Source organism: Lucilia cuprina, chromosome 3 (genome assembly GCF_022045245.1).
Source record: "Lucilia cuprina isolate Lc7/37 chromosome 3, ASM2204524v1, whole genome shotgun sequence".
Taxonomy (NCBI): domain Eukaryota; kingdom Metazoa; phylum Arthropoda; class Insecta; order Diptera; family Calliphoridae; genus Lucilia; species Lucilia cuprina.
In genome coordinates, this window is record NC_060951.1 from 24,384,856 (window position 1) to 24,412,444 (window position 27,589).

General features: G+C 29.0%; 5 protein-coding genes across 7 annotated transcripts in view; 4 read left to right on the forward strand and 1 right to left on the reverse strand.

The window, feature by feature from the left end:
• The first annotated feature begins 5,375 nt into the window (after nt 1-5,375).
• LOC111681015 (glutamate--cysteine ligase-like) lies at nt 5,376-10,960 on the forward strand. Its single transcript, XM_023442734.2, has 5 exons — nt 5,376-5,427; nt 5,482-5,554; nt 8,279-9,909; nt 10,178-10,359; nt 10,431-10,960. Exons 3-5 carry the CDS (start codon nt 8,281-8,283, stop codon nt 10,528-10,530), a joined length of 1,911 nt encoding a protein of 636 aa, XP_023298502.2. The 5' UTR covers nt 5,376-5,427; nt 5,482-5,554; nt 8,279-8,280; the 3' UTR covers nt 10,531-10,960.
• A 152-nt stretch (nt 10,961-11,112) lies between these two features.
• LOC111681021 (mediator of RNA polymerase II transcription subunit 10) lies at nt 11,113-11,831 on the reverse strand. The gene is made up of 2 exons (XM_023442739.2): nt 11,574-11,831; nt 11,113-11,510 (listed from the first exon to the last, which is right to left on the reverse strand). The coding sequence occupies exons 1-2, from the start codon at nt 11,693-11,695 to the stop codon at nt 11,231-11,233; spliced, it is 402 nt and encodes a 133-aa protein (XP_023298507.1). The 5' UTR covers nt 11,696-11,831; the 3' UTR covers nt 11,113-11,230.
• A 282-nt stretch (nt 11,832-12,113) lies between these two features.
• On the forward strand, nt 12,114-13,839 carry LOC111681019 (epimerase family protein SDR39U1). Its single transcript, XM_023442737.2, has 4 exons — nt 12,114-12,235; nt 12,289-12,737; nt 13,222-13,455; nt 13,513-13,839. Exons 1-4 carry the CDS (start codon nt 12,214-12,216, stop codon nt 13,708-13,710), a joined length of 903 nt encoding a protein of 300 aa, XP_023298505.1. The 5' UTR covers nt 12,114-12,213; the 3' UTR covers nt 13,711-13,839.
• A 1,133-nt stretch (nt 13,840-14,972) lies between these two features.
• Nucleotides 14,973-16,403, forward strand: LOC111681016 (transmembrane emp24 domain-containing protein 7). The gene is made up of 2 exons (XM_023442735.2): nt 14,973-15,129; nt 15,260-16,403. The coding sequence occupies exon 2, from the start codon at nt 15,386-15,388 to the stop codon at nt 16,031-16,033; it is 648 nt and encodes a 215-aa protein (XP_023298503.1). The 5' UTR covers nt 14,973-15,129; nt 15,260-15,385; the 3' UTR covers nt 16,034-16,403.
• Nucleotides 16,404-19,213: 2,810 nt separating this feature from the next.
• LOC111676024 (mitochondrial cardiolipin hydrolase) overlaps nt 19,214-27,589 on the forward strand; it is a 115,099-nt gene continuing 106,723 nt past the window's right edge. For 2 of the 3 annotated variants that reach the window (XM_046945366.1, XM_046945367.1), the window contains exon 1: nt 19,214-20,440. In XM_046945366.1, the coding sequence (XP_046801322.1) occupies nt 19,921-20,440 (520 nt within the window). In that variant the 5' untranslated portion in view covers nt 19,214-19,920. The remainder of the gene's footprint in view (nt 20,441-27,589) is intronic. The other variant, XM_046945364.1, reaches the window with a different exon arrangement.

Below are 27,589 nucleotides of genomic sequence, written 5' to 3' on the forward strand. Positions count from 1 at the left end.
GGTTCAATATTGTAGAAATTGCAAAACGGACCTTTGGAACAACGAAAAATACCAAAAAGTCCCCTTTTATGGGTCCTCACTTAATCCGGGCCATACATACTTAATTACATGTTTCTAGGTTCAATATTGTAGAAATTGAAAAAAGTACCTTTTGAAAAACGAAAAAGTACCAAAAAGTCCCCTTGTATGGGTCCTCACTTTATCCGGGCCATACATACTTAATTACATGTTTCTACGTTCAATATTGTAGAAATTGCAAAAAGTACCTTTTGAAGAACGAAAAAGTACCAAAAAGTCCCCTTTTATGGGTCCTCACTTAATCCGGTCCATACATACTTAATTAAATGTTTCTAGGTTCAATATTATAGAAATTTCAAAAAATACCTTTTGAAGAACGAAAAAGTACCAGAAAGTCCCCTTTTATAGGTTCTCACTTAATCCAGGCTCTACATACTTAATTTCATATTTCTAGCCAATGACAACGTAACGTTACGTGATGTTCTTTCTTTGCTTTGTGTTTATTAACAAGCAATTACAATAACAAAACAATTTACCGTTTGATGCTCCATTTTGTTTTTGTTGTTTTATTATCTCCGCATAAGCATGCACGAAAAATCTAAATTTTTGATGAAATTTTCAGAGGTGGTCTCGGATTTTTACTCATATCTTCGTTATTTATGGACCGATTGGACTGATTTTAAATAGCGTTCTATTCGACCGTATTTCCAATAGAATTATTGAAAATTCGGATCTCGCAGATATCTGGGGTCTTCTGAAAACTGATTTCAACATACACACAGACAGACAGACGAACATGGCTAAATCGACTCCGCTATCTGTAAGGATCCAGAATATATATACTTTATAAGGTCGGAAAATTATATTATAGAAATTACAAACGGAATGACAAACTTATATATACCCTTCTCACGAATGTGAAGGGTGTAATAACTGTGTTAACTGTACTATTTAAAATGTGTATTAAAACTTCCGAAATGATTCGTTCCAACTAACAACAAAATTGCATTCTCTCCACTCAATTTTTCTTAAACACTGTTATTATAGGATTTTTATTCCATTCCATTTTTATTTCCACGTTGCATTGTATATTTACTTGGTGCACATTTTAATGAAGTGGTTTTTGTGGTTTACGAAAAAAAATATAAATATTTTTGTAATAATGTTATGGATTAGTTTAACGCTTCAATTAAGGTAAAATTTACTAAAAATTCAAAACATAAATGAACATAAAAAATCTTACATTAAAGCATAATGTTACATTTTATCTTTAAATCGGATTCCATTTAAAACAATAAATGCGTCAAATTAGTTTAAAATTATAACAACTCTTTATTACAGTTTTATATACAAAAACTTTTTTTAAAACTACTCAACTAATACAGTAAATGGTAAGGCGGTATAAATATATATCTTGAACACTCGAAAGCATACTTCACTTTATTAACTTTTTTTGCATATTTTCTTATAAATGCATAAATTGCATATTTTGCTTTAAATTGCATATATTTTGCATTTACATTGCATAAAGCAGTCCTTAAAAACCTGTATATTTGTTGTCAAAAACTTAAGATCTGAATATCTATTAATATGTAATATGTACAAGGTGCATATTTTTCACATTTTAGTGCATATTTTCCCACTTTGTAGTGCATATTATAAGCGCATATTTTTTAGTGCATGAAAATCCTTGACCTGCTTATTACAGACTGGCTCATTCGGGTTATTGTTGAAATATTTCTCATTTATACATCATCTTCTAGACTTTTTGGATACATTTGGTGGAGACACTCATCTTTACAATTATCGATTTAACGCTTTAATGTTGCCAATCAAATGTTAATGACTAAAACATTATATTTCATTAGAGAAAATCCAATCACAGCACTAATGAAAAAATCCCGAGCAATAACTTATGTATTTACCGACAGCCAGAGGATGTTTGATATCAGATGATAAAGCTAAATATAAGACCACGTATTGGATTATAAAAAATCCATTTCATTGTAATTGTCAGGCTTTCGCCATTATTATTCTGTATGTAACATCTCTTACAAACACAAAGTGGAAAACTCTTAGGAATTACATACAGGTAACTGAGTTACTAAACATCGGCGTTAAAAAATTTTGTGAATATTGTATTATAATATTATTTTTGTTTTTACCATCAAAGCGCACAATATGCCCGTTAGTGACCTATTTCAAAAGTTTTTGAAATAAATTTAATAAAACAAGTAAGCGTGTTATATTCGTCTATGCCGATACATATATACCCACCATCAAATCATTACCATATAAATAAACTTTGATATTTATGAATATTTTATTATCATATATCGATATTAATATAAACATTAAGATTATATTTGTAAGATGCCCATTAATAAAGGTTTAATTATACCCTTCACCTTCGTGGAAGGGTATATATAAGTTTGTCATTCCGTTTGTAATTTCTCTGAAAATTTCATCAAAAAAGCCACATTTTTTCATGCTTTGTTAAAAAAAGCAACAACAACACTGTGAATTGAATAAAGATGTACATGTGCGTGTGGAAATGTATTTGGTTGTATTCAGCTGTGTATTTTTTTATTTGGATGCTGTTCTGTTCTCACGAAGGTAAGTGGGTATAACAAGAACAGGGAGATAAAGCAGTAATATGTTGGTAGTACAGCTAATATTTGTTTGAGGGTGGTAATACAGTTTGACGGTGGTATTACAGTACAACGGTTAATATTTCTTTCTGCTACAGTTTATATTTGTTTGTGTGTATGTTATGTGTGACATGTGTGCAGAGATACAAAATAAATAAAAACTGTTTTTTAAAACAAACTTGGTGAAGGATATATAAGATTCTTAACAGCCGAATATACATATATTACTTGTTTTTAAAAACAAATCGTATTTGTCCAATTTTTATAACCATGAACTGAATTTATGTAAGAGGAGTTCTACACGTGGTAGTATTAATTTTGGACTTATTCCCTTCTGTCTTTACAACATTTTCTGTAATTTTCTTAAGGGGACCTTATATAGGAGTAGGATCAATTATGAACCGATCATCGTAAAATCTTGTAGAACGATTTTCATTCATACATATAATTTTCTTGATGTACTCGCATTTTTAAAGTAATACTGATCGTTAAGGTAATTTCTGAAAGGGACCTTTTATGGGGGGTAGGGTCAATTATGGACCCATCCACACAAAATTTCCTAAAGTTATTTGGGGTCATACGAAACTTGTTTATGTCGAATTGATATTGGTAGATAATGTCTCAGTAATCATTGACATTGTTATACGAAAGTACACTGATTTAAATTAAAAAATGTTTGTCATTTCATTCATAAAACTTATCATGTTGTACATTATTTTCAGATTAAACACTCAATAAATTATTTAATTATGATAAGTTAATATATTTTTTTCAAATATTATCAATTAAATAAGATATATATGTATGCAAAAAAGTGATGGTCACAAGTCCCAAACTTTTATCTATTAAATTATTTATATATATTTTTTATAGCTTTTTAAAATTTGCAAAAAAATATTTTAATGCTTAACCCTTATATTGACAAAAAAAAATCTTAAGTAATATCTCAAAAATATATTAAACCATATTCTTTATATAAGGGTTATTCTTTGAATAAAATTTTTAAATTTCAATAGTTGCTGAACTTTTCGCGGTAAACGCGTTACAAAGTACCGTGTGTAACTTGTTATATGAAAATACATTATTTCAACTTTTTTTGACTGAAGCCTTTAACGCGTTGCCGCCTACCACGCGTGTTGTGTACCATGCTTTCAAGCATTTTACGCGTCTGTCAAAAAAGTATAATCAATGTATTTATATGCTGAAAGTTACAAGTAGAAAAGTGTATAATGCCTTGACGCATAGAATGCTTAAAGTAGATCTACTTTTTACTTTTATAAGCGTCACAAGCGGTGCACAAACATGTCAGCTAATTTTGACATTTTATATTCTTTTATTAGTGCGTATTTTTTCAATTTTAAGAAATTAATATGAGTTTAATGATGAAAAAATAAATAAATCCTGTATATGAGTTTAATGATGAAAAAATAAATAAATCCTGTATATAAAGGCAAAGTTTTTTTTTTTTAAATAAAACAAAAAATTGGCGCTTAAAAAGCGTCGCATGTAACTTGAAGCGTGGAATGCGAAGTAGGTTCGAATTAGGTATAACGCGAAGACGCGTAGTGTGGACCTCTGGCTTTAGCATTGAAATGACGATATAACGATAGATTATAATTTATCTATCGCTTAGTCTGACGTTAATTCTACGAAAAACTCAATAGTGGATTTTTACCGTTTAAAGGTTAAATATTATTTTAAAAGGAATTATTTAAAATTTTTGTTTTTCTATATAATGGTAACCGTAACTTTTTGTAGGACCACACTATTAAATATGCATTTTATCTGATTAAAAAAGTAACGCATATTAGTATTGTTGGTCGAATTTTTTAAACCAGTCATTTGAAATTATCAATGGTTGGTCTAGCGGTCTTTGTGTATAACATCATAATATATTGTTTACAGTTATGTGCTATATTCGAAAGTGATAAAATTGAAAATGTCAACAAGATTCCGCATTCCCAAGCACCGGTTCTTTAATAAATAATATGCATCCAAAAAATTTTCATGCACCAATCCATTGTTAAACTGATTTTTTCTGATAAAAACAAGTGCCAAATACTTTTCTACAAATTTGATATTAACTTTTATAGAAATATTGAAAGTAATTGTTTTCGAAACGTCGTTCAATAATAACTACAAACACTGAAGGTGAGAAAAGGTTTTCAACATGTAAAAAATAAAGTATTTTAACGATATTTTCTAAAGATTATCTTATATAAGTGCTAGTGTTAAATGTGGCCCTATAATCTCTGTACGGTGTTATTGTGAACACACAAAACCAAGTTGTATAAAATTTTATAACAAAGGGAGCACTTATTTCAAAGTTAGATAATACCATACACCGATTTTGCGATTTCAGGAGTAATTAACGTTATCAATAGACCGTAGTAGCCTTCTGTAAAGACACAGAAAAATTAAAAACACATGAAACAAATAAAATTGTATTTATGCTAATTTATGAAGAATTTCAATATTTTTGTCTATCAATATATAAATTTCTATTGCGCCTAACAATTTTTAATTTAATCAAAGTATCATTAAATATTTAAAATGTAATAAACATTAATTAAAGACTTTCAAAGTCCCCAAATGCAAAAATGTTTACAAAATTATTATAATAAATAGAAAGACGGGTGAATCACCAAATAAATAGCTATTGATCTTTGATTAATCCCGTAGTATTTCAGAAACGTGTACAAGATAACGATTTAAAAATTTTTATAATTCAACAAACAACTCAAAATTAATTACTACAGTATGTATCTATAATTATAGGAAAATAAAACCAACAACATTTCTTATTTTCTAGACATTTATTAAAACACTGTGAAAATTTGACAGCACAGTTAGAATAATCTTATTTAGATTGAGCCTATCCTGAGGTACGTTTTACAATTTGTGCAGACATTATATTATTGAAATTTATATTGTATATTTTAAAATAATATCAAAAGTGGAAATGAAAATTTCAAAGTGAATGTGTTTTAAATAATTTTTTAAATCGATTTGAGAAGTAGGAGACAAAACTTTATTAAATATATAAAAATACAAGTGCCTTCAATTATCTGTGTATTTTTAAATCCTTTGTTAGTAAGTAAAGTGTACAAATCGGATTAGACAGGGTCCACACAAGGAAACTTCTGTTGAGAAACTTTTTCTGAATTCTCTTTTGAAACTTTTGTTTCAGATGTTGTTTGATGTTTATTTGATGTTGTACGAATGAGAAGAATAACAAAACAATTTTTCGAGTACGGGAAACTCCTTACGGCGAGAGAGATGAATAATTCCATGAAAAACATCCCACATTCGTTTCTACACAAGAGCTTAATCCCTGCTTAATCTAAAATTTCATATACCTCCCATACAAAAGTACATATTCCCATAAATGGGTTTTTTGTTAATAACTTCCTTCACAATGACGACAACTTCACAAAATTTTAAAATTAAAATCTAATGCCAATGGAATTCATTCAGAGAAAAAATTTTTTTATCGGTCCATAATTGGACATAGCTCCCATACAAGGTCCTCTCCCAAAAATCACTTTAACGCACATAATTCATTATGAAATTAAGATATCCATATAAGATTTGGTACAAGTATTGCTCTCATATAAAGAAATATTACTATGAATTTTTTTTCGATCGGTCCATAATTGGTCATAGCTCCCATACAAGGTTCCATCCCGAAAATCACTTAAACGCGTATAACTCATTACCAAATTAAGATATCCATATAATTTGGTACATGTATTGTTCATATGCATGTAAATATTACTGTAAAAGGTTTTTCCGATCGGTTCATAATTGATCATAGCTTCCATACAAGGTCCCCTCCCGAAAATCACTTAAACGACATAACTCATTAACAAATTAAGATTTCGATATAAAGTTTGGCACAAGTGTTGCTCATATACAGAGAAATAATATTGTAAATTTTTTTTCGATCGGTTCATAACTGATCATAGCTCCCATACAAAATCCCTTCCAGAAAAACACTTAAAGGCACATAACTCATTACCAAATAGTAATACCCATTAAATATTTGACATAAATAGTATTTTTGTACACATAAATGTCATTTCAAAATGTTTTCACGATACGACCATCCTTGGCATAGCTCCCGCAAATCACTTAAACGTACAAAACTCATTAAAAAATATTGATATCCATACATGTAGCAAGAATACTGCTTTTATATACATAAATTACGCTATAATATTGTATTACGATCGGTCCATATTTGGTCATAGTTCTTATACTAGGTCCCCTCCAGAAAAACACTTAAATTGACAATATTCATTACCAAATAATCTTAGCTCCCATACAAAGTCCTTTTACAATACTTTTTACTAAATAAAGCTATTGATACAAAATTTGGCACAAATATTAGTTTTGTATACAAAAATATAATTTCAAGGGTGTGTCGGTCCCATAAACGGTTCCCTTCTGAAAATCACTTAAACAAACATTACTAAATTACGATATAAATACAAAATTCTACAAATATTTGATCAATTTGAAAAATTTTTAAATATAAAAGTAGCTGCTGGAGGGTATTTAAGATTCGGCTCAGCCGAATATAGCTCACTAACTTGTTTTAATTGATTGAGTCATGTCCGTCTGTCTGTGCGGGTGGTCGACCATGTAAAGTTAACATGGCGTGCAAGGTGAAGGTTGCAATTTTTAATAAAATTCAATTAAAATTGCAACTTTCTTCGAATTGGAATAGAACTTTTGAACTAAAAATTTTGTTAAATTCTAGGTATGAGATATTTTAAGAAAATATTTGAAAATACCCCTCGAAAGTAGTTATACCCTACATCACTTTAATAGGGAGGATATATTGGGTTTGTGCTGATGATTGAAACGCACAATAATATTGGTCCTTTACCCACTTTAAAGCTCTTCTGAGTCTATTTAGCTATGTCCGGCCGTCTGTCCGTCCATGTAAACCTTGTAATCAAACTACATGTTGCAATTTTAAAGATAATTGAATGAAAGCCTATTGAAAATGGTTAAGATCGGTCCATTATTTCACCTAGCTCCCATACAACTGAACCCCCGAATAGTGCTTGTAAGCATTGTAATCAAACTACAGGTCGCAATTTTGGAAATAATTCAATGAAATTTAGCATATGATCTTTTATGGTACCGTAGACAAAGTCTATTTAAAATGGTTAACCATTTTCCATTTTTTCACCGAGCCCCCATACAACTGAACCCGCCGAAAAGGACTTTTAAGTTCATAGTTATGTTTTATATACTCGTATGTCGACGAAAAAATGCAAAACCAAGATCTATACTAACATTGATGACCCTCATGTACTTTATAATTATAGGGCCTAGTCCTTATAAAAGCCCCCTTCAAAATTTGACTTAAATGTCTACAGTTTTATTCAACAATAAATAACTTAAGTATATCTGAGGCAAGGTACAATTCAACTTAAATCTTTTAATTTGAAAACTAATTCACATTTTACTTTTTGTAACAGGTGTAGTGCAATATATAATCGGCCTCGCCCGACTATAATTCTACTACTCAGAAATAATCTGCAGAAGAATAATAATACATACTATTAAATTATTTTTAATGATATCAATTTTAGCTATGGGGATATTACCTGAAGGAGTACCACTTTCCTGGCAAGAGACAAAAGCCCTATCCAAGCATGTACAAATACATGGAGTACAACAATTTATAAATCTATATCGTAAAGCTAAAGATCGTCATGATGATCCCTTTAAATGGGGCGATGAAATGGAATATATCATTGTTAAATTTAACCACGATAAAAAAGAAGCCAAAGTTTCTCTGAAAGCAGAAAAACTTTTGAAAATTTTAATTAAAAGAGAACAAAACAATCAAGGCACTGGTTTATGGCGTCCAGAATATGCAGCTTATCAGTTGGAAAGTTCTCCACTTGTTCCGTTCGAGGGAACTTTCGAACACTTTAAGAATGTTGAGCCAGATATGCGCCGAAGACGAGCGGAGATTCAACAGCTTTTGGACGAAGATGAATGTGTTATGACTCTGGTGACTTCTTTACGTTTTGGTTGTAAAGATTTTACTTATCCAACATTTGTAACAAGACCTAATGATCCAAATAGTTATGCTAAATCTCTTTATATACCTGACGAGGCCATATTTAGCGGACATCGACGTTATCAAACTTTATCGCGCAACATGCAAGCGAGACGCGAAGGAAAGATGGAAATTAAATTAAAAGTGTTCAAAGATGTAAATACAAAGTTACCCATTGAAGGTAGTCCTATAAAGGAACCAGATGTCGTACTGCTGGATACAACTTTTGGCAGTAACTTACAAGTTACGATACAGGGAGCTGATATGGCAGAGACACGTTATTTGTACGATCAATTAGCGCCTTTGTGTCCCATGATACAAGCTATAACTGCTGCTGCTCCCATACATCGTGGTTTCTTAACAGATTTAGACAATAGTTATTATTATATAGGCGATGGTTCAGATGATCGTACACCAGAAGAAAGAGGCCTTAGACCTCTTAAAAACGACAAGTGCGTTTTAAAGAAAAAACGTTGGGATTCCATAGATTCTTATCTCACTCCCGAAGCTGAGAAATACAATGACATTGAACTTTATTATGATCAGGAAGTATATAACCACTTGCATAATGAAGGAGTTGATCATGTCATGGCACAACATATCGCCCACATTTTCATGCGTGATCCTTTAATTATGTTTACTGGTCAAGTAGATCAAAACGATGAAGAAGAAACTGGACATTTTGATAATATTAACACTTCCACCTGGCAGACTTTGCGCTTTAAACCCGCCATACCCAATACAGATCTGGGTTGCAGAGTAGAATTTCGACCTTGTGATATACAAATCACTGATTTCGAAAATGCTGCTGTTTCCTGCTTTGTTATACTCTTAACGCGTGTCATTCTTCATTACCGCTTGAATTTCCTCATGCCAATAAGCAAAATCGATGAAAATATGGTGACTGCTCAAAAGCGTGATGCCTGTCGTAAAGAGAAATTTTGGTTCCGTAAAAATATAACCAAATCTAAGAAACAGAAGAATGGAGTTGGAAATGATGAAAAAAGCAATAGCTTTCCTCAAAATGTTCTAAAAAGAGGTCTCCACAATGTATCAGATTGCATTGAACAAAATCGCATAACAAATGGTTACATCAACGATTGCCAGACTAAAGAATTAGAACTCATGACAATCGATGAAATATTTAATGGAAAGGTAAGTCTTCTAAAGATAAGATAATTCGTAATTTAATTTGTGTGTTAAATTTCATTGAAATTAGCCAAATATTACCCATTAATGTAAACCCTAGCTTGACATTATTACACAAATTAATTCTAATTAATCTTAATTCATAATAATTTAATTGATCCTGATTGACTGTAATTATTAGAGCATATTTTCAAAACATAAATATATGCGTAGATACATTAACAACTTTAGACAATTTCTTATCAATTTAACATTTTGTTGTTTCTACATTTAGTCCGAAATGTGTCCTGGTTTGATTCCGATGACTCGCGATTATCTCAAAACTCAAGATTTGGATAACGAAACACATAATGTTTTAGAAAAATACATTCGTTTTATAGAGAACAGAGCATCGGGCGAAATTCAAACAAATGCTATGTGGTTAAGAGAACAAGTCCACAATCATCCTGAATACAAGTAATATCTTTGAAACTTATTTTTAATATTATTTTATTCTTAATTATAAACAAATAATTATATTTTTATAGGAATGATTCAGTTGTTAGTGAAAGAATAAATTACGATATTTTAAAGACGATTAAATATATCCAAGATCAAGAAATAATGGAAGCATATTTATTAAAATAACAAATGTGTATTGTAATTTTGATTTGCAGCTTTAAATAAAAAAAACTAACAAATAAACTAAATTTTCATTTCGATATCGTGCACGAAGAATTTCAAGATATTGCAAAATTTGACCTTTGACCTAAAAATACTTCATATTACTAAAAATTTTTATATTTTAATTTAAATTTTTAAATTAAAATAATATATGTAAAAATTTAAAATAAATTAGTTATAAAACACAGAAATCGGTAAAAATTGTAAAATTTATTACAAATTTATCATATTTTAAGAAATAATCTTTTAAAAATTTGATTAAAACAAGAGTTTCTTCCTGAATAAAGATGTTTTTGTACATACCAAATATTTGAAAGTAAATTATCATTTCCTTGATTAATTCTGGAGATTTATACCTTGCACGAAATTAACTTAATGAAACAAGACATTAACAAAACAGATATACATATGTATGTACGTTCCCACGAAAATTGATCTTCGCTCCGGAACGCCCTGAGTCATAATCGGCCAAAGATTGTCAGCCCAGCGATTTTTTTCCTTAGGAAAAAACTATTGCCCACAGTCGAACTGTTACAACAACATATGTATTTAATTACTCTTGATTTATTGAAATAAAGTGATACTTAATTCTAAAAATAAATTTTGTATTCAGTTCTTTAGCACATCAATTATTTTGTTATTTTGAGGACATTTGAACATGATTTCAATTTAAAGAATCCGGACGATAGGCCCGATACATATTCATTTCATTGGGAAATGTTTTAAACAATTCCAAAAGCATATTCGCTTTAAATTTGCGATAAGCATCAATTTTACCCTTGACTTCCTCATTCTTAGCCAAAGCCTTTTCCACACAATCCTTGGTATACAACTGTGGGTTCTTGTCCTGATCAATGTAATCGAACACTTCAAATGGTACATAAATATCTTGAACTTGATTCTTTAATTTATTGATTTCCTGGAGGCCAGTAACGAGTCCTTGGCTGAAATGGCATAAAAAAAATAAATTTCAATTATATTAGTAATTTAAAAACAAAAAAACTTACATTTTTTGATTTAAAACATTTTGTCCCTGTGGCTGGAAGTCACTCACGATAATGCGTATTTGTCTGACATTTTCTATAAACATTTCCAACTGGGTTTCAAGATTTTCCAAAGGAGCCGACATTTTTAATAAATTGAACAAGTGTAATTAATATTTGTATGAATATTTTTATGCACAAATAAAATTCTTTTTGCAAATTGTAAGAAATATCACAATAAAGAAAAAATACTGATGACACTTGTTAAAGTTCTCCGCCGATACACATTATCGACGGCGGTTGGGCTTACTCTAAACATTTTAACGGCGGCATAAAATTTATAAATTTTAAAACAATTTTTGTCTGTTTTAAAATCAAAAAATCTAAGTTCACATGGTTGTTAGACATTTTCTAAATTCTGCAAATGTTGTAACTTTGTATCGCAGCTTTAACACTTAAAATCAATATAAGTTGTTATTTATGACCATGACTGTTATTAATTCTAAACAGCACTGAACATACTCTAAGACAAAAAAATAGCGAACACTGAACATAATCCATATACTTGTTTTTATTCATATTCCTTCATTCTATTGCAATTCTTTACAATTTATTGCAGTTTTACGTAAACGACTGCCAAGAGAGTAAAAATTTTGCACAAATTATGGCTAAACATGCATTAATTGGTAAGATTTTTTAATTCAACTTATAGTAACTAAATAAAGTAATTATATTTAAGGTGGTGGCAGTGGTTTTATAGGCTCCCGGTTGTCTAAACATTTAGCCGGCCAGGGTTATGAGGTCACTGTAGTCTCACGTATGCCCGGCCAAAAACGTATTACATGGCACCAATTGGAAAAGGATGGTTTGCCTGATGGCGTAACATCGGTAGTAAATTTAGCCGGCCAAAATGTTCTCGATCCTTCACGCAGATGGACTGCCGGATTCAAACAAAATGTGTGGAATTCTCGCATTAACTCTAGTGCAACCTTGGTCAAGGCCATAGAAAAATCACAGGCGGTTAAATCGTTTGTAAACATTTCAGGTGTTTCGCTTTACCGGCCTAATGACAACAAAGTTTATACGGAAGATGATAAAGGAGAAGAATTTGATTTTATGTCTAAATTGTGTATAGAATGGGAGAAGGCAGCTACTCTGCCAGATGCTTTAACTTCTAAAACGAGAGGGGTATGAAACTTTAAAATATATAATCATGGTGTATTAGGGCCTAAACTGTTGTTTAGGCTATAGTCTACTCTATATAAATTTGGACTACATCTATGAAATGTATTTTAGTCTATAGTATAGATTTAATACTAGTCTATTCAAAGACGCGCACTTGGGTCCTATTGGTCCCTTTGTGATATAATACTAGTCTATAGTCTGGACAATATATATAGTTCAAATTATGGATAAACCTTTAATCTATTATATAAAACAATCTATAGACTGGACTTCAGAAAATTCTATAGTATGTAAAATAAAATAGTCCATATACATCTGTTAAAGACTGGATCAGGTCAAAATTATATTTTTGCCAAGTTCGTGATTATAAAAAGATCTTTAATATGTACTTTAGAGTATGCTATAGTTTAGACTATGAGATAGTCTATATTTTGGACCATAATTTAATTATATTTTTTCTATTTATGTATCCCAATAACTATAACAGGTTAAACTAAGAACTGGAGTCGTAGTAGGACGTGAAGGCGGTATGATACAAAACATATGGATGCCTTTCTTATTAGGTTTGGGTGGTCCCATGGGCACTGGTAAACAAATTTTACCCTGGATACATCTAGAGGATCTCTGTCGTTTAATACAATACTGTCTAGAATCGGATAAATGTAATGGACCACTGAATGCTGTAGCACCTGAAATTGTTACTAACGGACAATTTTCTAAGGTTTGTTTACTTCTATTTACAATATTAAATTATAAATTGTATACTCCTATATCATAGGCGTTTGCATCTGCTCTAAGACGACCTTGCCTATTCCCAGTACCTGCCATCGTAGTAGAATTGCTTTTTGGCAAGGACCGTTCAGCTTTACTGTTAACTGGTGCTAAAATTCAACCAAAAAGAACTTTAGAAACTGGTTTCGAATTCAAATATCCCACTGCCAAGTCTGCCTGCGAGGAGGTGGTGAAGAAAACATAAGTTTGATAGTAATAATGTGTTTCTTTGTTAATTATTATTCATTATGCTTAAAGTAGAGTATTTTAGTTGTATTTTTTAATTTATTTTAATGAAATATTGGCAATAAAATATTTCCCATTACGAAAAAAACTTGAAGATGTCATACTTTAGAATCTATTTTTTTTTTTTTTTGCAACAATATATTTTCCACAATATGGAATGGAATCTAATATACATTCGCAGAGTAATCTATGACTGGTATATAGACTAATCTAAAGCACAGACTACAGATTAATTTATGTTACAGGCATATAGTACAAACTAGGGTTCTATAAATCGACTTTCGAATAATCGAACAATCGACATTTTGTCGAAAAAAGTCGAAGTCGACAATTTTGTTCCAAAAAAGTCGATAACTCGACTATCGTCTATGAAAAAAGTCGACTTGTAAATAAAAGTCGAAAAAAGTCGGAAAAAGTCGAAAGAAGTCGAAAAAATCGGAAAAAGTCGAAAATGGTCGAAAAAAGTCGAAAATAGAAAGAAGTCGAAAAAACTCAATAAATTGCAACAAATAGAAAAAATATATATATATAAAATTTTTTATAATAATAATAGTAATTATAATATAATGATAAATGGCAACATTATAGTTGGAAAAAGTCGGAAAATAATCAAAAAGTCGAAAAATCGAAAAAAAGTTGAAAAGTCGGAGGAAGTCGAAAAATCGACTATTTATAACATATTAAAAGTCGAAAAATCGACTTTTATTTAAATGAAAAAAGTCGAAAAATCAACTTTTAATTAAATGCAAAAAGTCGAAAAGTCGACTTTTCATAAAATGCAAAAAGTCGAAAAATCGACTTTTCATAAAATGCAAAGAGTCGAAAAGTCGACTTTTCGTTTCAACTACAGACCCCTAGTACAAACTAACTGTCCAGACTATTGAAAACCCTATAGTCCTGATATAGATAATCTCGACTTGAGACTTATCAAACTTATTCAAAACCAAATTAAATTTTTTATGGTAAATTATTTTTCAGTGTATTTATTATCCACGTCTATCAAACTTTATTTAAACCTATTTAGAATGCTAATATCTAATGTAATACAGTTCGTTATTGGGAATCGAATTTATAATGAGGTAGTGAATGACGAATAATTGCATCGTGAAAACGGGGTATTATTGTGTTTTTCTACATTTTAACAACCCTGTTTTTAAACAGTCATCAAAGAGAAACTTATCTGACACGTCAGTGTTGTTTTTGGGAGAGTGGCGCAAAGAGCAAAGAATGATGACAAACTGTCAAACGTGCAAAAAGAAGAATTCGAAAGAACGATAAAAACGAAAGAAAATCTCCCAAGGAATTAATTTTTTTTATATAAAATTAATACAAATTAAAATATTAAAATAGAAAATAAGTAATAAAAAGCAACACGAAGGTAAAGTAAAAATTAATTTTAAAATAACTATATACCGCAGCAAAATGTGTAGAAAAACTTTTACTGAAAAATCCCAAATGTAAGAAAATTGTTTTTAACGCCGTGTTTCTTGTTATTTTTGTACTTCTAGAACTCATCTTGCGTGGCATACAAATAAGCTATTGTTGTAATATTGCTGTTTGTTTTAGCTGGATTATAATATTAAGAAAACAAGATATATTTAGCAAAAGAAAATATCAAATCAAAATATTCAGAAATGAAAGGCTTTTGTAATTTGCTGTGGGCCAACATATTGTTATGTCTCATCTGGGCGTGTGCAGTGCAGTCGGTGGAATTCACATTTGATTTAGCCGATGGAGCTGAAGATTGCTTCTTCGAGGAAATTAAACGCAATACTACCGCCTATTTAGAATTTCAGGTTTCCGCTGGTGGTCAATTAGATGTCGATGTTATGCTCAAGGATCCCCAGGGACGCATAATCTATGAACAGCAAAAGGCCACCTTCGACAGTCACCAGTTTGTAGCCGAAACGACAGGTGTTTATACCGCCTGCTTTAGCAATAAATTCTCCACATTTTCCCATAAATTCGTTTATGTTGACTTCCAAGTGGGCGAAGAACCCGCTTTGCCCGGTGTCGATGATCATGCCACGGTGCTGACACAAATGGAAACCTCTTCTCAATCCATACACAAATCCCTTAACGATATCTTGGATGCACAAACACATCACCGCCTCCGTGAGGCTCAAGGCCGCAAAAGGGCCGAGGAATTAAACGAACGTGTCATGTGGTGGTCATGTGCTGAAACTGCCGCCATTTTAGTCATTGGCATTGGCCAGATATTAGTGCTGCGTAATTTCTTCTCAGATCGTAAGCCCAGCCAGGCACGATATAACCGTTTGTAGAAACAGTAGTTGCCGTATGGGAAAAATGTTCTACAATAACAATTTTTATTTTAAATTTTTTTTGTTCATTTGTTAAGAAAATACCTCTTTTAGAAAATACATCCACTTAAATGTATTTTTAAAAATTTTTTCCTCGTTCATGTTTCTCATTGAATCTTGCTAAACCTCAATAATTCCTCAGATCATTTAATAATTCCAAAAAAATTTGATTTTTTGTGTTTAGTTAAAAAAAAAATCATCTTAATAAACTTGAAAAACTAATCTTTGATTTATTTTTTGGTTTTTAATTTTAAGTTAATTTTTCTCTGTATTTTTAGTTTAAAAGAAATTTAAATAAATTAAGAAATTCTTATGTATATTTTCCAAAGAACCTTTTCCTTTGATTTGTTTCATTTACATATTTATTTAAATATTACATATAAATACTATTTTGAAAATAGTTGACCAGCCAATGTGTATTTAAGAATTTATGTTATAATTTTGAACCTATTTTAATATTTAACCAGTTCGTGCTCTCGATAAACCAATTTTTGTTATTAATTCGGTATTAGATGTGACTTCTTGATAAACAAATAGATTATTATAGTTTTAACATAAAATACTTAATTTTGGAATTTGCTTAAGAAAATGTCGATTAATATAATTATTCAACAAATTTTTTTTCAGAAAGATCTACAATCAGAATTCCTTTTAGTTCAAAAAATATTAAGTTTGAACAAAGATATTTCTCATATTTCATTTATTTACAATTTTAAGATCTGATAATTCATGACTGTTCGATTCAGGTTTAAACCCGTGAAACTTTTTCACCCGATTTTGGTGCTCTGCAAATCGAATTTTTATTTTAACGTAATTACGAATTCTGGATTATTACAAACAACTTTTTAAGTCTCGATATTTTAATAACTATTTTCATACAAAAAACATCTCTTATAACGCACTAGATTATTAGGAATCCTGGTATAAAACGAACTACTCATTCTCTGTCCCTCAAGTACAATTTCATACAGTTTTCTCTTTTTATAACGAACTTCAAAATTATGTGTTGAAATCATAAGATTTTAACCGACCTGGGCCGGTTACAAAAAAACACTGTAAATTTTTTTTTAAATTTTACAGTGTTTTCTTAAATAAAATATATGATATGATTTGGAAGGTTTTATGTAGCCATGTCTCTGTTGGATTTAGAATCTTAATTTTTAACTGCTCTTTTGTATTGTTTTTTCTAGTTTTAATAAAATTGTTTTAAAGTTCGTTATATAGAGTGCAAAAATGTCCATTTGTTAAATCCCGAATTCGCTAAACTTATTACATATTCGTTAAAGCAGGAAAACACCGTATCTTTTGAGAAAAATTAGTTTCGAAGTTATAGAACTTTTGAATATATATTAGAATGCTCCAAAAATACTAAGTTTCGAATTTTGACCGTCCCCCCACCTAAAATTGTTCTACGGGTTAAAAAAATAAGTCGTGTAAAAATTTAGGTCAATAGGACTACGTTAACTGGTGCCGCAACGACTCTAAAGTTTGAAGATGCATTTACAAGGGGAAAATATGCATTTTTTCAGTTTTCACAAAAGTTTTGTCATTAATAATTTGTTTTTAATGGGATTGCAAACGGGTTTTATTAAAATATGTCCAAATTGGCATTTTTTTAAAACATCGGGGTCATTTTTACCCCAAGGCCGTTTAAGGGTTAATTATTTTTTTTTCACTATTTTTGTAAATATCGGTTGTTAATAAATAAATTTCTTAAGTTTTGTGATAATCTACCTAAAAATAGAAACAATTTCGACTAGTTTCCATCAAAAATTGCAAATATTACAAAATTTGACTTTTGACCTTTAAAGTTTATGGGTTAATGGCGTCCAAATTGTACGAAACTCTTGATTTTTATTCAGAAATATGTGGACTAATAAATTTACAAAAGGTTCCATTTAAAATACACAACAATATAATAAAAAAGCTAATTTTGCAATATATTATATAAAAATGTGTTTTCTCGAAATCCGCTGAATTCAAATTGCAGGTACAGGCAAACTATAAGAGATATTGACCTAATTTTTTTTACTGTTTTATTCCCTAATCTGTTGTCCATAAATCCCTATGAGTTCTCCCAAAAATATTGAAATTTGTTTAACAAAGTATCAAAAAAACTAAAATTTAAATTTTGAAACGACCGTTAAAAATATCAAAATTTTTCGACCATAGCTGAGAACAGGTTTACGTTATTCTATAAGGACAAAAACTCATATTCAAGTAACTACAGATGTATTTTAAGTAATACAATTGTTTTATTAGAATATTTTCAAAAATATGTTTATTTTTTATCACATTTCGAATTCAAGTGCTCTGAGACACGATAATGGCCTGAGGAATTTTTAATAACTTTTAAATTTTTCAACCAATTTTTGTGTTTTTTATCTTTTTGTAACGCTAATTCTGTGTACATTATGATTCTTTGACAATAAAATGCAAACCAAATTGTTTAATGACAAAACTTTTGTGAAAACTGAAAAAATTGCATATTTTATCCTTGTAAATGCATCTTCAAACTTCAGAGCCGTTGCGGTACCATTTTTTGCACGACTCATTTTTATAACCCACAGAACAATTCTAGTGGGGGGCGGCCTGTAGGATACAATTTTTTTCATTCATACAAGCTTGGAGCACTCTAATGTATATTCTCTGTTTGAGAACCTATCTGTCAAGTAGGTATACATTTAATTTGAAAATACTTTAAATTTTTTAAAGAATCTTAAGAATATTTTGTAAAAAAGAAATCTAGAAGAGGCTTAAACATTTCACTATAAAGCCGAGATACACGGTTGTTAGATCTTACAACGATCAGCAAAATGTTTAGAAAATATCTAACAAAAGTCTGAACTTATAATTTTTCTTTATTAACTTTGTCAGGAAAAGCATTACTTACATATTACTAAACAAAATTTGTAAGTTGGCAGACATTTTCTTGAAACGTTGTAAGATTATAAAATTATCAAAATATTTCTATTTTTCTTGTTTCTCTATGGCATACAATTAATGTTTAAGTAAAAAAATCACATAAATCAATTATAATTACCGAACCCCTATAACTACTACATTGTTTGCAGTACAATACCCTAAAATGCAACCCTGTAAATATTTTTCCCAACGAATACAGAAACAAAACAAAATAAGAAAAACGTTGGACAAAAAAAAAACGGAATCAGCTGATTTTGCAATTGCAAAGCACAAACCAGAAAGCAGAAAGCAAAAGAAACAACAACAAACAACTAAAAGATACACGTGCATCTAACAACTACTGTTTAAGATGAAAGAAAACTACAAAAGAAAATCTAAAACAAGAAATATGAATAATGCACAAGCACATAAACGTCAAAATAATAAAATACAAATAAAATTTAAGCAAATATCTTAAAATACAAAAACAATGAGTACAATAAATTAAAAAAAAAACGTTAAACAGCAGCCGCGTTAAAAACTCAACTAGAAAAGAAAAAAAAAACGATGATAAAATAAGATCGGTTCACAAATAAATAAAAAAGAAACGCAACATTAAAAGCAGTACAAATAAAATAGAAGAAACCAAAAATATACGTAAAATTTATTCGCTAAATAAACGTCAAATAAACCGCGTGTTCGTTCGGCTAAAAAATCAAAATTGCAAAAAAGTGCATTTTGCACAAGTGAATTTTGTTAACAACAGAAAATTTATAAAAATATTAAGTTTGTTAAAGTCCCATTAAAAATTCCAACATAAAGCAGAGCATAAAAAGTCTTTAGGTTTAAAGTGTTAAAAAAAATATATATATATAAATTATTTAAAATAAAAGCCGGTTGGCTGCAATTGAAACAAGTGCAAGTTTAATTTAAATTAAATTAACATGTTGGAAAATAATATTTTACGTTATTGTTTATACGGTTCCTGTGTCATTATCTCCTCTGAAATATTGTATCATTCCTATTATTGGCTTAAGAAAAAGCTACAGCAACAATCATCTGCTCAAGAAGTGCATGAGGTCATTTGGACCAATGAGTTAACACAATCATGTGCTGCTCGACATCGTTTCAACAACACTAGTGGTGCTTCGCCTTCGTCAACGCCCACCAGTGTTTCCTCGCCAAGCATGACCTCACAAGGTCGTATTGTTAAATTACTCAATCCGCAAAAAACGCCCGCGAAATGTAGTAATCCTTATTGTGCCGCGTACAATGTCGGTCGTTTAATAGAGTTTGTCGATTCGGCTAAATACTCCATCGATTTGGCCATGTACACATTTACGTCGTTTGAATTGTCGCAGGCATTTATTCGTGCTCTTCAACGCGGTATTTTAATTCGTATTATAAGTGATAAAGAAATGGCCTATTCCAGTGGTTCACAAATAATACCACTAACAAAAGCAGGTTAGTAAAGAAACACATGAATTTTGGTTACTTGGTAGGAAAACAAACTAATTCTTATTGGTAGGGAAAATATTTCTAATAGGAACCTGTTTTAATATTTTCTTCTTTTTGTTGTTTTTTTTATTGTGTAATGTTAGGAAATTATCTATCTAGGTTAACTTTATGGATACGAAATCAATGGGATTTCTTATTAGAATTAGGAAAAAAATATTTCATGCATCAAGGAAGAACACAATTAAATTTTGAAAATAAAAATGATGAATGTTCCTTAAAAAATATTTATAGGTATAAATTTTAAATTCAAAAATAATTTTAATGTAAAATACTTATATTCGAAAATATTTCGTATTCGATATACCTATTATGTTTTAAATTAAAATATATATTCAAAACGTTCAAATATTTCAATATACAATTTCATGCTCCTATTTGTTATTAAATTTTTTACCCGAAAAATTGTATATTCGCAAAATTTTCCATATAAAAATGTTCATGTTCGAAAAAATATTAAAATATGTAAAAAAATGATTACTGAATGTAATCTAATCGAAATGTTTAATATTCTATAGATAATTTTAAGTTCGCAAACATTTTTATAAAAATGTTATATTCGAAAATATTTTTTATTATTTTTTAAAATTTAAACAAAAAAAAAAAAAAAATCAAAACAAAATTATGCTCATAATTTGTTATTAAATTTTATTTAAAGAAATTCGAAATTTTTCATTCATTTCTTTAAAATATTTAATGTTCAAAAAAATTTTAAAAATCCATAATTTTATAAAATTTCTACAAAAAATTTTTAAGACAAAATACCTATTTAAAAAATATTTGTTTAAAACATTTCTAAAAACATTTTATAGGTATATAAAAAATATAAAACATTATAAAAACATTTATGTTCAAAATTAATTTGTTTGATTGAAAAAAATCTATTTCAATTTCAATTGTTTTATGTTTGAAAGCTTTTTATACACTCAAAAAAAAAAATCCATGCCTAATGTGTATATACGAAAAATGTCGTACATAGTACGAATCGTTCGTTGTTTCGTACCACGAAATTCTTTCGTAATATATACGAAATTGTACGAAATATTTTAATACAATGCAAAATATTCTTGAAAAAATTAATTTACAAAAATTGAAAAAAGAGAATTTTGAATAAATATGGTAAAATTAACGAAATATTAATTTATTCAAACATTTTTGTTCTTTTTAAAATAAATTTTCAATTTTTTTTTATGAAAATAATTCGTGAATAATATTATACTTTTTCTTAAATTTTATAAAAATGTTGTAGTTTTATTTAATCATAATATAATTTATATCATTATGTTTAATTTCGCTAAAATTTAAGAAAAAAAAAATTATTACGAAAGGTTTTCGTAAAAATAGAAAAGGGTTTTACTAAATAATATTTCGTATTATACACGAAATTTTTGTAAATATTACGAAAATAGAAGTTACGAAATTTTTTTTCGTAAAGTTGATCATGGATTATTTTCAGTGTAGAAAAATTTAAAGTTTGAAATTTTTTCAAGTTGAAAACTTTTTGTAGAAAAATTTTAAATTCAAAGTGAAACATTTCATGTTAAAAATTCCGACTTTTCAGTGAAACAAATTTTACGGTTAAAATTTTTCTAATATTTAATTATCAAGTACCTATGTATAAAAAATTTTCATGTTAGTAAATTTAAAAAAAAAATACAATTTTAAAAACATAATATCGCAATTGAACAGTATATTTTCAGTAATTGATATTAGTAATTCTAAAAATGGGGAATAACCGAGTAATATCACGCCATATAAAAACACTTTCGTTAAACATATTTTCTAACCTTAAAGATGTGTACGTGTCTAAAACCACGTGCATTGTAGATTTCAAAAAACAACAACAACTTTGAAAATGACGTCAGACTTATAAAAACTCTGCTGGTGTTGTTGCTCAAATTGTGCAATTTTATTTTTTTTGTTTCTCTATTGTTTAAAACATCAAGAGTTCTAAAGATGAGGGGAAATGCTGCGGCAAATGGTAAGCCCTCTTCATTACCATTCTCCACCTTTCTCTTCTACATATTAAAACGCTGTGTTAGTCTTATGCTCCTCCTCTGCCAATTACGATCAATCAAATTTAATAAACCATGACAACAACAACATTATCAACTTCCGCAGCAGCAGCAACAACAGCAGCAATAATAATATTTGCATCGTTTTTTGTTTGTATTGCCCGTTGCATACAGTGTGAATGACATGCGCACATACGATTATATTACGTAGATACGACTATAGATAAACAAGTGATATTTAAGGGAATTGCGTTCATCCAGTGTTGGTTTTGTTATTGTTGTTTAGTGTACTTTTTTGTCGAAGTAACTAGAAACTTATAGAAAATTAGTTTAGCTTTGTTTCCAGATGATTATTTCTTTAATTTAATTTGTTTTAACACAAATGTGCATTACTATATTGTCGTCATTTTTTTTGAGTGCAATGATCGTTAGATTAGTGTACTCTAATATTTTAGATTATTTCAAGGTGACACCTTTTATACAGCACACTAATAGAATGGGGAGGGTATTATGAGTTAGTGCTAATGTTTGTAACATCTAAAACTATTGATCCTACAGCACGCAGCACTAGATTTACCTATGTCGTTCGTCTGTGTAACCAACTTTTTAAAGATATTTTGATTATATTTGGTACGTAATTTTGTTTTGAATCAAGGACGAACTCCTGTATGATTATTTAACCTTTCTCCAAATAAAAAAAAGTATTTATTTACACAATTTTTAATACCAAAGTGTTAGAAATGTACTAAGACTTGGTAGCATTCATGCAACAATAACTGCAATATTCATGGGTATAGAAGAAACAACATATCTGTCACTTTTATAGTTTAATTTTCGAAAGAAACCAGCCTTTAATAGTAGACTGGTTAGACGCAGTTAGTTTCTTTCAGAAAGTGGGGCAGTAATATTTCGGAATATAGAGTTTATTATAGACCTGACTACAGACTATACTGTAGGGTAGACTATATAATAGACTATAGAATAGACTATAGACTACACTGACGATTAATAATCTCATACATAATCTCAAATTGAAATGAGTGGGAAATAGGCTGGCTTGAAGTAATCGCAATTGAAGCTTTACCAATTACATATTTGTAATTGTACTTGAAGGTTTTCTAATTACAATTACTTGTAATTGTAATTGATGGGTTTCAAAAACATTTACTTGTAATTGTAAATGAAATCATTTGATTTCCTTATAATTACATGTAATTTGTAATTAGTAATATATAAATTACAATTAAAGTAATTAAATTACATTTAATTGTAATTGGCAAAAACAATTAGAAGTAATTGTAATTGGTCATTAGACAAATAGTTTGATAATTTAAATCCTGTCTACCATAATAGAACAATAACTACTTATCTACCCGATGTTAATTACACATTACAAGTAATTGTAAAATCTTTAATTACAACTAATTGTAATTTTTTATTGCACAAACATGTATTACTTTGTGTAATCATTGACGAACTGGGGGAAATTTAGACTCAGCCTTGCAGTACACTATGTTTTATCGGATTAATTAGTCCCTTCTTTGAAATAAACACATTCCATTAAGAACTGGAAGAAATTTAGGCTCAACCTCGCAGTCTACGATCGGCTTATCGATCGCAATGGGCTGATATTAATTATAAATTAAATTTTGGTAAATTTCTCTACTGAATAATACAAATAAATTTTAGTCATTAAAAATTATGCTTATTTAAAAAAATAACTAAATTATTAATATTGTATGATTAAAGTTAATATAAAAAACTATTAAAAGTTTTCAATAGAAAACTAAATAAAAAAATGTATACCAATTTGCTATATAAATCTAATCTTTATTAGTTATTTTTTTATATAATTATTTCGACTGACTACATGCAGTCTGGACAACTACAAAATCAGCAAAAAAAAAACAAACAAACAAACAAAAGCAAACAAAAAGTTTTATTAGTTCGTTAGTGTCTAAGAAAGAGTAAAAAAATGCTGCAAAAATATGATTTCATTTGGCAAAAAAATATAATTTGTAGAATCTATCATTTTAAATTTTTTTGTTTTTATTTTTTTTGCATGTTCTTTTTCTAAATTGTAGTCCGTTAGCTAGCCTAGATGTTGGTTGCTGCTGCTATTGCTATGCCAAACATTAGCTCCCCCCTTTAATTTATAGTAAACAATAATAAACAACAACAAAATGCATAGATGAAGTTTTTGTTGTTGCGTTTTTTTTTTCTCTACTGCTTTAGTTGAATTTTAAAGTACAATCTACAAATATGTTTGTTATTGTATTTTTTTTCATTCTACCTTTTCATTTATTTTCTGCACTTACTCATACTCACACACGACAAATACATTTCTTTCGTTTTAAACAAAAAATTGTATCTATAACGCTAACGCAGTCGGTAAATTTTTCTTATGTGTAAACAATTTTTGTTCTTAGGTATAAAGGCAGAATGAAAAGTTAATTTGAAATAAACCTTTTTTAATTCCTTAAGTATTTTCTGTTGCTTTCAAGAATATAGTTTAGAATATAGCCTGTTGTATATAGATAGATAGATAGATAGATAGATAGATAGATAGATAGATAGATAGATAGATAGATAGATAGATAGATAGATAGATAGATAGATAGATAGATAGATAGATAGATAGATAGATAGATAGATAGATAGATAGATAGATAGATAGATAGATAGATAGATAGATAGATAGATAGATAGATAGATAGATAGATAGATAGATAGATAGGTAGATACATAGATAGATAGGTAGATACATAGATAGATAGATAGATAGATAGATAGATAGATAGATAGATAGATAGATAGATCGATAGATAGATAGATAGATAGATAGATTGATGGATAGATAGATAGAGAGTTAGTTAGTTAGTTAGTTAGTTAGTTAGTAAGTTAGTTAGTTAGTTAGTTAGTTAGTTAGTTAGTTAGTTAGTTAGTTAGTCAGTTAGTTAGTTAGTTAGTTAGTTAGTTAGTTAGTTAGTTAGATAGATAGATAGATAGATAGATAGATAGATAGATAGTTAGTTAGTTAGTTAGTTAGTTAGTTAGTTAGTTTGTTAGTTTGTTAGTTTGTTAGTTTGTTAGTTTGTTAGTTTGTTAGTTTGTTAGTTTGTTAGTTTGTTAGTTTGTTAGTTTGTTAGTTTGTTAGTTTGTTAGTTTGTTAGTTTGTTAGTTTGTTAGTTTGTTAGTTTGTTAGTTTGTTAGTTTGTTAGTTTGTTAGTTTGTTAGTTTGTTAGTTTGTTAGTTTGTTAGTTTGTTAGTTTGTTAGTTAGTTAGTTACTTAGTTAGTTAGTGGCATACTGTGCACTTTTCACACAGACTTAAATATACTTTGACTGTCCATGTCAAGTTAAATCCAAATCCGACCAGGCGTATAACAGACTTACTTCTAAAAAAATTATTATGCCCAACTGTAACTGTAACGTAACTTACCACATGGACTGTAGGTTTTTCTGCAATATCATATGAACTTTTAACTGCGGTCCAATTTGTAGAATGGTATTCACTATGCGTCCAATTGTAGAATGGTATTCAGAACTTTAGTGTATAAATGGATAAACTGTGGTACACAACTTGTATCTTATCTTTAAATTTTCTATTATTGTCCTATCTAAACTAAATTATAGTATCATCTGTGCTACAGTATGATAATTGCGCTATAGTATGATAATAGTCTTGTCAATAGTCTATTCAATAATTTTGACTGTAGTTTGAATAATGTCTAAATTGTTTTCGAACTACAAACTGGATTATGTTTTGGGCAATAGTCTTTCTAGACATTTTCGTAACTTGGTCTACAGTCTAGACTCTAGAGTATAATCTGTACTAAAACAGCTTTATAGTAAGGTTTAAAGTCTGATCCGCAGTCATAACTATAATCGGATTTTGTACAAAAGTCTACTTTTAACTTTTTTTAAAACTTATCTGTAAATCAATTACAAAACATTATCAGACGGCCCTCGCTTTTACTTACGAACTATGAACGTTATTCGTTCGTACTCTGGCTTGTTTTTTATTCTTCTTTATTTTACTATTTGCTCTTCTTATTATCATTTTACACTTGGCTCCTCTATTTGGATAGTGACAACATATAATTATTGTTGCCATGTTTGATGTTCAAACAGTTTGAATAACGACAAACAAAAAATCGCATGCAACAACAATAACAAAAAAGCAAACCTGTCATGTTATTTAACTTATTAACAGTTCAACGCAAAACTGACGGACGGACAATAAAAGTAAGCAGGCAACAGCAATCTGTGCAGCCCACTAACTGTGCACCACATTTGATTTTCATTCAACCTTGAAAATAAAGTATTCATTACTTTAATTTATTGAAAATATTGAATCAAAATGAATTAATTTTTCTGATTATTTTATGATGAATATGGTTTTGTACAATTTTGCGAATATTCTTACCTTATTCGAATTGTTTTGATTTGAAATACTTTATTAGAAATTCCAAACCTTTTATAAATAAAACATGTTTAGCTGTTTGTTTTATCAAATAATCTTTTGGCACACGTAAATAAAAACAAGTCATCTCAATTATCTTTATAAAATAATTTTTTTTTTTAAATTTATTTCCGTTTCAGATTTAATTTATGTATCGTAATAAATTATTTGTTTTTTATAATATAATCATATACATATTTAAATTAACTAACAATTCATCCATCCGGTGCAAATGTACCAACAACAAAATAAAATGTTTGTTAACAGTTTGTTAACATCTAAGAAAAAACTAAAATACAATTTTTTGCAATAATTTTGGCACAAAGCCAAACAAATACTTTTTGTAGATTTCAAAGAAAATTTAAAAACATTTTTTTATGAAAAATATTATTTATATTTTAAATTATGAGGCATAATAAAGTACATACAATGTAGGAGATTTTGTGGTTTGTATGGATCAGTTTTTGTAGGTTCTAGTTATTGAACGTGCAAAATTAGATATTTTCAAAATACCCACGGAATTTACGTGCATGTGGTTGAGAGGATCAAATAGAAAGAAATGACAAATTGTATTAAAATCAAACGTAAAAATAAATTATTTTTTCTATATACAAACATA

Excerpts from the sequence above, each read along its gene's own strand:
- LOC111681016 (XM_023442735.2), top strand. The coding sequence starts at position 15,386 with ATGAAAGGCTTTTGTAATTTGCTGTGGGCCAACATATTGTTATGTCTC.
- LOC111681019 (XM_023442737.2), top strand. The coding sequence starts at position 12,214 with ATGGCTAAACATGCATTAATTG. Across the intron at positions 12,738-13,221 it reads TAACTTCTAAAACGAGAGGG|GTTAAACTAAGAACTGGAGT; the intron begins GTATGAAACTTT and ends TAACTATAACAG. Across the intron at positions 13,456-13,512 it reads CTAACGGACAATTTTCTAAG|GCGTTTGCATCTGCTCTAAG; the intron begins GTTTGTTTACTT and ends CCTATATCATAG.
- LOC111681015 (XM_023442734.2), top strand. The coding sequence starts at position 8,281 with ATGGGGATATTACCTGAAGGAGTACCACTTTCCTGGCAAGAGACAAAA. Across the intron at positions 9,910-10,177 it reads ATGAAATATTTAATGGAAAG|TCCGAAATGTGTCCTGGTTT; the intron begins GTAAGTCTTCTA and ends TTCTACATTTAG. Across the intron at positions 10,360-10,430 it reads CACAATCATCCTGAATACAA|GAATGATTCAGTTGTTAGTG; the intron begins GTAATATCTTTG and ends ATATTTTTATAG.
- LOC111681021 (XM_023442739.2), bottom strand. The coding sequence starts at position 11,695 with ATGTCGGCTCCTTTGGAAAATCTTGAAACCCAGTTGGAAATGTTTATA. Across the intron at positions 11,511-11,573 it reads AATGTTTTAAATCAAAAAAT|CCAAGGACTCGTTACTGGCC; the intron begins GTAAGTTTTTTT and ends ATGCCATTTCAG.